Here is a 10,167-nt window from a genome sequence, read left to right as displayed (position 1 = left end):
TTATCAAAAAAAAAAAAAAGTAATCGATTGAAAGTTATGGCACTCAAGTGATTGAAAAAAAAGTTACAATACTCAAATGAGTGATGTACGAAAATTATGACACGTGTAGTGTCCTTATTCCCATGGTAATAAATGATGCTAGGTGTAATATGATTTAAGTTCATTTCAGGCACAATAATTGATGGTGTGCCGATCGGATTATAAATCTCACAAAAAATATTTCAATCATTATGCACGATGCATCTCTGCCTCGTGGACCTCACATGTTTCACGTTATGTGAACTTGACCTTATGCGCATGTGAAATTATGTGGTACACGACAAATGACAGATTTCATCAACTAGCTTGCGTCTCATCGTCACTAAAACCATATCTCATCAAAACAGATCTTTTCAATCGCATAATTGGATCTTCACTGACCCTTATTGGTCAAGTGGGGCTCTCTTGCTCCTGTCTTAAAGGCTCAATTTGCTCCGAAAAAAAAAAAAATATTAAAAATATTTTTTTTATAAAAATAATAATTTATATCATTTATAAAAATGAATAAACGAAAAATATTTTCATTATCTACGAAAATGTTTAGATATAAATTGATGCCGATAATGAAATTTTTTTTCACTAATTAATTATTTCAAGTAATACAAGTGATCATCTTAAAAAAATATTTTCTAAAATATTTATTTTTTGTGTAACAAATGAAACATTAAAAAAAAGCTTAAAGTAATCAAATCATAGGATTATGCCTCCCAACGTGTATCATGAGTTATTGCATCCTAATCATTAATCACACGTAGCCGTCTTTGACTGACTATTAGTGCCTGCCTTTTCCTCCATCCACCGCACTGATAGTTACAACTTTTGTTAAATTAATCACACATAGCCGTCTTTGAGTCATTGACTGACTATTAGCGCCAGCCTTTTCCTCCATCCACCACACTGATAGTTACAACTTTTATTTAACACACTGATGATGATGATAATGATGATGATATAAAATTTTAATTATGGGGTTGTTTGAGAGACAAAAATTATTTGGGGTAAATTTATAATGGGGTATCAGTTTAGGGTTTTTTTGTGATGAAAATTGATTGGTGGAAAATGTGTCATGAGGTATCAATTTGGGTTTTTTGTGAGATGAAAATAATGTGATAGAAATGTCATAGAGATATTAGTTTGGGATTTTAATGATATTAACCTTTGTTGACACCTAAATTTTGGCGTATCATTTAGTCATAATTTGTATAGAAAATTAGGGATTAAATTTTTAACCCCTAAACAAAAATATTTAGGTTGCATAACATATAGTTTAAATTCATTTTAGATTAATTGCATTTTGCATCGGACCGGCGGTGACGAACGAGCTTAAATTTCATCGAATGGGACTCGGCTCGCTTGGAATGCAAGGGCCGGGAATTACAAGTCAAACGGGCTCGGTTGTTTTAATTTGAGCTTAATTCAGCCCATTATCCTTAATTAATTCAGCCCATTTAAATTAAATTAAAATCTAAGCCCAAGCCTAAGCCCATTAGGACTAGAGAGCCCATCTAATTGACCTAGATTAGTGTTATATATACATCATTAGGTCAGGATTTTAGGGCTCTCACAATTTTCAGAACACGATTTTTGAGAGACACACGTGAGCGAGAGTAAGAGTAAGAGAGAGAGAGAGAGTCGGTGGCGCTCACCTCACAGCTGCGTCGCCTCGCGATCGTACCGCGTGGACCCTGTTGCTGCTGTTCCGCGACATCGCCTGTGCCTACGTCGTGCTTGCCGCCGCCGCTGCCCGACGTCCACTACCACGCCGATCCAATGACATCCGTGAGTTGCCGCTGCTGTGTCCAGACCTCCCTGCAGCCGCGCCTCACAGCCATCAGCGTATTTGGCTGTCCCACAGCTTCCTTGTCGATCCAGACCAGCCCAGTTTTGGTTCTTGACGACATCAGCGAGTCTGGTGAGCACCCAATGAAACAGTCCAGGACCTACGCTCTCTCGCGTCCTGTTAGCATCCTCCAGCACGTAAATACACAGCACAAATCCAAGGGGCGTCATCAGTCAAAGAGGTGGTCTTTACAAGGAAGTGGAAGAGTGACGGAAGAGAAGAGAAAATAAGTGGAGGAGCAATTTATCGTTTTTAGGCGGTCTAAGTCAACGCAAGTTCAAGACCACCTGGCGTCCTTCCTTCTTCTCGGCAATTACCCATCGACAAATCGAAGAGATCAAGCATCACCGAGAGAGCCACCAACGTGTTCTTCAAGAGCATCCCTCGGCGAGTCCAGCCTGCAAGCGTTTCGGTGCTCTGTCCAGCGAATTGCTTTGCCTCCTACCCTCACCGCGACACTGACGAGCTGCTCGTGATCCACGACGCCGAGTCGCCCGTCGTCCGAGTCCGATCCCGATCCACAATTCGAATTTGGGAATTATCTGCAAATTAGGTAATTCAACATTATCCGATATTTTCAGAATATTTAATTTCCTAATATGGGTGTTTGAATATTTCGTGAATATCATGTGGATATTTAGATATCTTAGGATAATGTTCGATATATCCGCAATATTTTTAAATATTCAAAATTAGGAAAACTTCCTAATTCAGCAACGTATCTGGACGACTATCCGACCTTATCCCTAAGATTCGATACGCGGCGATACAGAAAATTATTATCCTATCCATAACCACTTGGGTACGATAATGATTTTTATCCGCTTTCCAAATTTGAATAATCGGCTTTCCGTCGATATCTATAACCCTATAGATATGACCGATAGTTTGATTTTTGTGCCTAATCCGAGTTTGAAACAAATATGGCGGATCCCGTGGACGTTTTGAATGTGGTTGCTATCCTTATTTATTTAATTGCTTTCCTTTTTCAAATAAACAGAAATTCAAAAAAAATATACTAATTAGATTTGAATTAGAGTTTTCACATGTCTAGGAATCCTAAATATATCTAGAAGATAGAGTAGTTGTTTAATTTAAATTAGGACTTGAGATGATCTATTTCCTAGTTTAAATTAAGTAATATTCTAATCTTAATAGATTATTCAGGTTATTTTATTATTTCGAATTTTAACAAAAATCCTAAAAAGAAATCATGCTAGGGTAGATTAAGTCATCATAGTTTGCATGTTAATTTAGGCATTTTTATTATTCCGAATTTAAATTGAGAAAATACCAAAAATAATCATTCGTCTTGTCATTAGAAATAGGTCACGTCGTCGCATGACATATAGTTTGCATGCTAGGTTGCATTAATCGCATGTCATTTTCGCATGTCATTGCATATAGGCTAGATTTCATTTAAATAAGTGAAAATCCAAAAAAAGAAATTGAGTGAATTGCTTGTTAATTAGAAATCATATTAGGGTGTCAATGTGATTTTCTAGCTAATAATGCAGATGCTTACGTTGCTTCCAGGTAAGTAATTCTTCCAAACTTGCAATTTATTTAATGCTTTCTGGGTGTTAAATTGGTGGTTTGCGCACTCGCATGAACACCTCACATGTTAGTAACTAAGTTGAAATGGATCCAAACTGCCTGCCAAAATATTTTTGAAAAGAAAAGGTACCGAAAGGGCGTTAGACCAGATCTAGCGTAATCAAGTCCCCGGGCTTAGAATCTCTGGTTCGTAGGAATAAAACATATCTCCCTATGTTTTATTTAGGTTTCTAATCAACCTACCATAAATTGATTAGTGGCGACTCCAAGCATAAAAACTTTTGCATGTTAAAAACTTAAACTCTAAGTTGCGAATTGGTAGGGCTTGGGAAGGCCCGAGTTAAGATTAGTCTTAATAATCCATTAGCCCGAAAAATGAGAAAATTTTAGGTCGCGACAACCTTGATTTAGTTTGAGTTGAGTCCTCGCCCGAAAGTGAATGATCAAGTGATAATTACCAAAAAATTCATAAACCTATTATATGGATGTCAATTTAGTCATAAATATTTCAATTTGACTAATTTAGTCCAAATCTTTTGACAAATTGCTAATTTAGTTCTTCTAGCTAATTTTGGTCGAAAATCGTTGACGTGGATGTTGGCCGTCCTACGTGGCATGGCCACTGGCCGGCGCTAGTGTGGAAAATTTTACAGCTTTTTTAAGCTTTTGTTGAATTTTTTTAATTTTTTTAATTTTTTTAGTCATTGTGGCCAGCGCGGTGAGGGTTTGCTGGCCTCGGGTGAGGCAGCATTCATAGAGATCTAGCGAGGGTGGCCAGCAGTTGGCGAGGGTCACCGGCTGCCCTCATCGGCCACAATAAAAAAAAAACAAACTCTAAATAATTTTTAAAAATTACCAAAATTGCCCACGTTGACGCCGACTGTCTTATGTGGCACTGTTGGCGTCAACGTCAGTAATGTCTTACCAAAATTGACTGGAATGATTAAATTGGCCAAATTGAAAGTTTTAGAACGGAATTGACATCCATGCAATAGGTTTAAGACATTTTTGGTAATTTTCCCAAGCCCCCTTTTATGGCAAATAAGGTTCTCTGGGTTAGACTTTGTAGCTTCTAAACTTTACATATGGGGATCGTCACAATGAAAGAAAATCTATACGAAAGCAAATACTTTGTGCAACATTGAATCCTCCGAAGCTACTCGCTAAAAATTAATAGCACATAGAATTTCCCAACAAGAAAATTGTCAAAGTAACTTAAATGATCTCTTTTCAAAAGTTATGACATTTATATAATCGCTTGAAAATTTATTTCACCAAAGTAAACGCCGTACAAAAGTTATGTCATTGTTAGTTTCCTTTAAACCTTAAGATAATGAATCTATTAATTTTTGCTTATGCATTAAGATGCTTTATAGATCCAAAAAGCTTCATTTAGCCCTTATACTCCTTCTTTTTTTTTTTTTTTACTTTTAGTCAAGTAGTTAATAAAAGTATATTTGATATATTTCACACTCTGAATGTCAAATATAACCCTTGTGTCGACGCAGCAAAAGTAAAAAATAAAGTAGTACAAATAATACAATATAGCCTCTCACAAACTCTCTCAACATTAAGCATGTTCGTGTCTCATGCAAAGACAACCGTTAAGACAGTTAACTTCAAAGTGCTCAGTCAAGATTATATTTAATCATGCCTATCAAGTGCACAATATCCACTTGAGAGCTCCTCCCTTCAGATATTCATTACCTGGGTGTTCTCATATTTAATCCAAATAGTTTCCTCCTATTGTTCTTATGCGGGACTCTTATTTTCCATATTCACATTACGAACTCTGTTATAAGAAGCCCGACACCTTATTTGGGGAGATCACCGAGGGAGGGTCTAAGTCCTTGTACAAAATTTATGCAATTCTATGACTTCCGTGAGTTGACCCCCGGCCCCATCCTGTTAAAGAAGAAGAGTAACAAAGGGGGCCTCTAAATTAATTCCGAGACTAAAATAATCAGTTTGAACAATACCAATTGCCATGAGTGCGTTGCTTGCGCCATGCCTTGATGCCCTGTTATTCTTTGGAACATCTCCTATAAATAGAACGGACTTAGAGCAGCATTCTCATCTTCAAAAATAGAAGCTCAAACACAGAGCGAGAGATGCATTGTCAAGTATCTTTCTTGGTCGTCGTCGCCATTCTGATCGTAAGCATTCCCATGCGCTCTCATTGTTCTCCTTTAGATAGCACCTTGTTGATTACTGTCAAACCAAACTAGTACCATAGAATTATCCAGTTCAAATAAGAAAAAAAGTTTCTAAAGAAGAATGGAGTTCCAGATTAATGGATGATTGACCCTTTTATGACTCTTCCATTATATCAGTCATTAAATTTCTATGTTTACTTTTTCAGTTCACTTCCACAACAGATGCAAGAAAAGACCCAGGTGAGTACTGGGTGAGCATCATGAAAGAAGAGCCCATGCCAGAAGCAATTGAAGGCCTCCTCCATGCTATCAACCCTGCATCAGATCAGCCTCATCTCACTTCTCTCTCCGAGAAGGAGGCCGACTGCCATGGAGACAACAAACTAGAGGACGATGGAAGATTTGCCGGCGATTTCGAGCCGAGGCCCAACATCTCAGCTTATGGGGACGATGCCAAGCTCAAAGAGAAGAAGTTCTCAGAGGATTTCGAGCCGAGGCCCAACATCTCGGCTTATGGGGGTGACACCAGGCTCAAACAGAAGAAATTCAGGGAAGATTTCGAGCCAAGACCAAACATATCGGCTTACGGGGATGATGCTCAGCTCAAAGAGGAGAAGTCATTCGCCAAAGATTTCAAGCCACGGCCCAATATCTCGGCGTATGGTGATGACTAAAGGTGAAGAAAGACGACAATAAGGTGTTACTGCTTTGTGTGATGTACTTAATTTTGCAATGTAATGTGAACGCGCGTGTCGTCAAAGCCGGGGAATTCTTCGAATAGAGCTGATGTCCGGCTATGGCAATCGTATGGGGTGTGGCGGGTTCCGTTGGTCTGGCTGTCAATTTGTCTTTCAAATTCTCCTGCTCTGCTCTATGGCAGTAGTTGAGTTCTATGGTGAAAATAAAACGTGGTTTTAAAAGGCCTATGTTTCCAGTTGATACTTGCTCATACGCATGGTCGGCTCTGATACCAACCAATGCAGGAACAAATCACTCGAGAAGAGAGAAGAATCAAAGAAAGAAGAATCTAAGGCTGACACCAATTTGGAAAAACCTACAGGCAAGATAATCATGATCACTCCATCCAATGTCAACTGACCATGAATTAAGACTAAATCCAACAGAAAAATAAGATGAAGGGGAATAAACGTCCACGTGAGCGTCCGTATTGGCTAAATTTTATCCACATCATTGTCTAATGTTCTCTAAATTTGCTAAATTTTTTCACGCAAGTTCATGTGAGCATCGGCATATTTTTATATACATCATACTTCGGTGTCATTCGATGGCCACCTCAACTGAATTCGGCCAAAATTAGTGTTGGAAGGATTTGATTGGAAAATTTGCTAAAGCATATGGACTTAATAAATCGAATTAAAAATATAAGAACGCGATTAAAGAAAGAGTGAAAGTATGGAGACAAAAAGAAGAAAATTTCCTTTTAATTAATGCGCAGAATCCTTCTTTTATATACATTATAGGATTAGATAAGATTTTGGTAATCCAATTTCACAAAAATCAATTTTAGTATAGAAAAAAAGAAAAGGATATTCAATGAACAAAAGTCTATTTTAGTTCACGGTTTATAGATTATAGATGTTGAAGAAGGTTAAAAACTTGTCAAAGAATTGGAAAACAATCGAGCATACTTGACGCGATGTGACTGGATCGCGCCATGCATTTGGCTTGAGGGTGCTAACCTTGACTTTACCAGATATCTCGACAAAAGAAAATACTTTACACGCTACAATCACAACAAAGAGTTCAAACTCAATGTAATAGTACTTACAGTTTCATTCTATCATTGTCATAATGACCATTGTAGTTACAATCTTATCAATCACCACAGCAATCAAGTGTAAGATTGTAGGGTCGGGAAACTTTGTTTTGGTGACTTATTAGGGTACTTGATAGCTTTGCCAGCGCAGTGATGATTTAAAAATCTATAGCGAAGTCCTTCATCTGTGGTGTGCAATGCCAGTATCAAGTGCTCAAAGTCTAAAACTCCATTTATTTCGAGAAAAATGAATAATTTAAAAAATATTTACCTAAAAATAATCATTTGTATCGCTTGAAATAATTAATTAATAAAAAATATTCTCGTTATCAATCACAATATATATCTAAACATTTTCGTGGACGGTGAAAATATTTTTTCGCTTATTTATTTTTGTAAGCGATACAAGCGATTGTTTTCAAGAAAATATTTTTCGAATCAAATGGAGTCTAATTCTAGCAAGTGAAAAGAAAAGAAAAGAAAAGGAAGATACGAATGGCAGCGGAGCTGGTTAAGGATGATGGGTCATATCTCAAACTCGAAGACCGACCAGTCCTGAGGAGAACCCAAAACATTCCAAACCCTAAGATATTTTTTTAAATTTTAATGAATTTCCAAATATATCCAATGAGTATACCGGATATTGAAAAAAATTAATTAATAAATTTTCTGTTTATTTCGAATTAAAATAATTAATGGACAAATATATTGCACAATAACTTCAATTATGTAGTCTACTTTAGGGGAAAAATGATTTCTTCAGCTATATCCTAGTGGAGTTTGAGATTTGGGATACTCGTCACCTAAGCCTTCATTTGTTTGGCAGAAAAGTAATGATCGCTTGTATCACTTGCAAAAGTAATTTTAGTAAAATATTTTTTAAATCATTCATTTTTCCGTAAGCCTAAATGTCAAACTCGTTTTAACCCTATTTTTCAATGAAACCCAAACTTGACCCACAATCTGGAATCCGGACATATCACTATCACCTCTAAGGGAGAAAGCTTTTGCTCCTAAACTTCCACTGCTGGTGTTTTCACTAGTTTTTATGATAGAGTAAACCGGATTCAAAGAAATGAGCTGAAAAAGCATAATTAGGAGGCAAGCTGAGCCTTCATTGCACGACCCAGAACGCATGCTTCTAATATATCGCGAAAAGTCCTTTCTCATACATGGCGTGTTCATCGGAGCGCATTGCTCACGGAACACTTCATTAAACAACGATGGAAGTAACAAACACTATGATTATTCAATTGAATGCGCTAATGTCGGGGGCAACGATCATATCTGTCTGCGGCGGCAGGGCAAAAAGATGGTAGAGAAGTTTGGTTGGGACTAGAGTTAGGGTTTCAATTAGGTTTCTGAGTGATCGGGTTCAAATCATAATAAGGGCATTTTGGAGAAAAACCCTAGCAATTGCTTCCACAGTACTGACTATATGTCAGGTGTAAAATTCATTTTAGGCATAACAATTGATGTATGTGTGGATGGGATTAACTGGGCTCCATTACAATGGAACGGCATTAGCTGTAACAAATTTTATTTCATCAATTCATGCATGATGCATCTCTGCCTCATGGACCTCACATGTTTCGCGTTAATTTAAATATAAACTTGACAACATGTACATATGTATTTATATGGTACATGACAAATGACAGATTTTATAAATTTGGCTAGCTTGTCATCATCGCTAAAACCATATCTCATCAACCTGGATCTTCGCATTATTGTATCTTCACCTAACCCTTATTGGTCAAGTGGGGTTCTCTTGCTCCTAATCTAAAACATAAAGATAATAATAATCTACTTATAAGTTTATGCTTTCTCGCACGAATCATGAGTTCTAGATCCTAAAATATATGAATGTGAAAAAAATTTAGATTTGGCAAGAAAATTGCCAATATGACTTGAGTGATTTGCTTGTAAAATTTACTGACATTTAAATGACCACTTAAAAAATTATGGTACCAAAGTGAACGCTGTACAAAAATCAATTAACTGTTTGTGTCCTTGTCTCCTAAGATTATGAATCCATTAGTTTTTGCTCATGCATTAATATACTTTTATAAATCCAAAATGTTTTATTTAGCTCCTATTTCTCCTCTTTTAGTTCATTAGTTAACAAGAGTATATTTCATATAATTTCGCAATCTTGATGCCAAAGACTCGAATAAAGCACTTGGGTCGACACAATAGAAGTAAAGTAAAAGTAGTTCGGAAAACAGAATTGGTCGGCTAAGAGGCGTGTGAAATCACTTTCCTAAGGCGATAATGCCCCTAGAAAACGACTTTTCTGAATGAAGGAATATGTTGCATAAGAACAACAAAAGTAGTAAATTGGACCGAACGGTTAAATTCTAAGTGCCTAGTCAAGAATAAAATTAGGCATATCCAATGCGCAATGTCGACTTGAGAGCCCAGCCTTTCAAACAATCCTTTCATAGGTGTTTTTATAGTTAGACCAAATACTTTCCTTCTGTTTTTCTTATGTGGGACTCTTCTGTTTATATATATTCACATTACAAAATCTTTAACAAGAAGCCCAATACCTCATCTAGAGAGATCACCAAGGGAGAGTCCAATTCCTTGCAATTCTATGATTACCGTGTGCAAACCCACGATCTCATACTCTTAAAGAAGAAGACTAACAAAGGGGCCCTTTTATCCGTTGGAACATCTCCTATAAATAGTACCGACTTAGAACAGCATACTCCTCTTCAAAGAGAGAAGCTCAAACAGAGAGAGAGAGAGAGAGAGAGAGAGAGAGAGAGAGAGAGAGAGAGAGAGAGAGAGAG

General features: G+C 37.0%; 1 protein-coding gene across 1 annotated transcript; it reads left to right on the top strand.

Annotated features, from left to right (window-relative positions):
• Positions 1 to 5,489: 5,489 nt before the first annotated feature.
• LOC115688649 (organ-specific protein S2-like) lies at positions 5,490 to 6,512 on the top strand. Its single transcript, XM_030614537.2, has 2 exons — positions 5,490 to 5,592; positions 5,799 to 6,512. Exons 1-2 carry the CDS (start codon positions 5,548 to 5,550, stop codon positions 6,264 to 6,266), a joined length of 513 nt encoding a protein of 170 aa, XP_030470397.1. The 5' UTR covers positions 5,490 to 5,547; the 3' UTR covers positions 6,267 to 6,512.
• The last annotated feature ends 3,655 nt before the right edge of the window (positions 6,513 to 10,167 follow it).

The sequence above is a fragment of the Syzygium oleosum genome, unplaced genomic scaffold (genome assembly GCF_021117445.2).
Source record: "Syzygium oleosum isolate NSW1041296 unplaced genomic scaffold, Sole_v2.1 Sole_v2.02, whole genome shotgun sequence".
Classification (NCBI taxonomy): Eukaryota; Viridiplantae; Streptophyta; class Magnoliopsida; order Myrtales; family Myrtaceae; genus Syzygium; species Syzygium oleosum.
This window is presented reverse-complemented; position numbering and strand designations above follow the sequence as displayed.

What these genes read in the sequence shown, in the direction of transcription:
- LOC115688649 (XM_030614537.2), top strand. Translation starts at nt 5,548, where the DNA reads ATGCATTGTCAAGTATCTTTCTTGGTCGTCGTCGCCATTCTGATC. An exon ending in TCGTCGTCGCCATTCTGATC is followed by an intron (nt 5,593 to 5,798) that starts GTAAGCATTCCC and finishes TTACTTTTTCAG; the next exon opens with TTCACTTCCACAACAGATGC.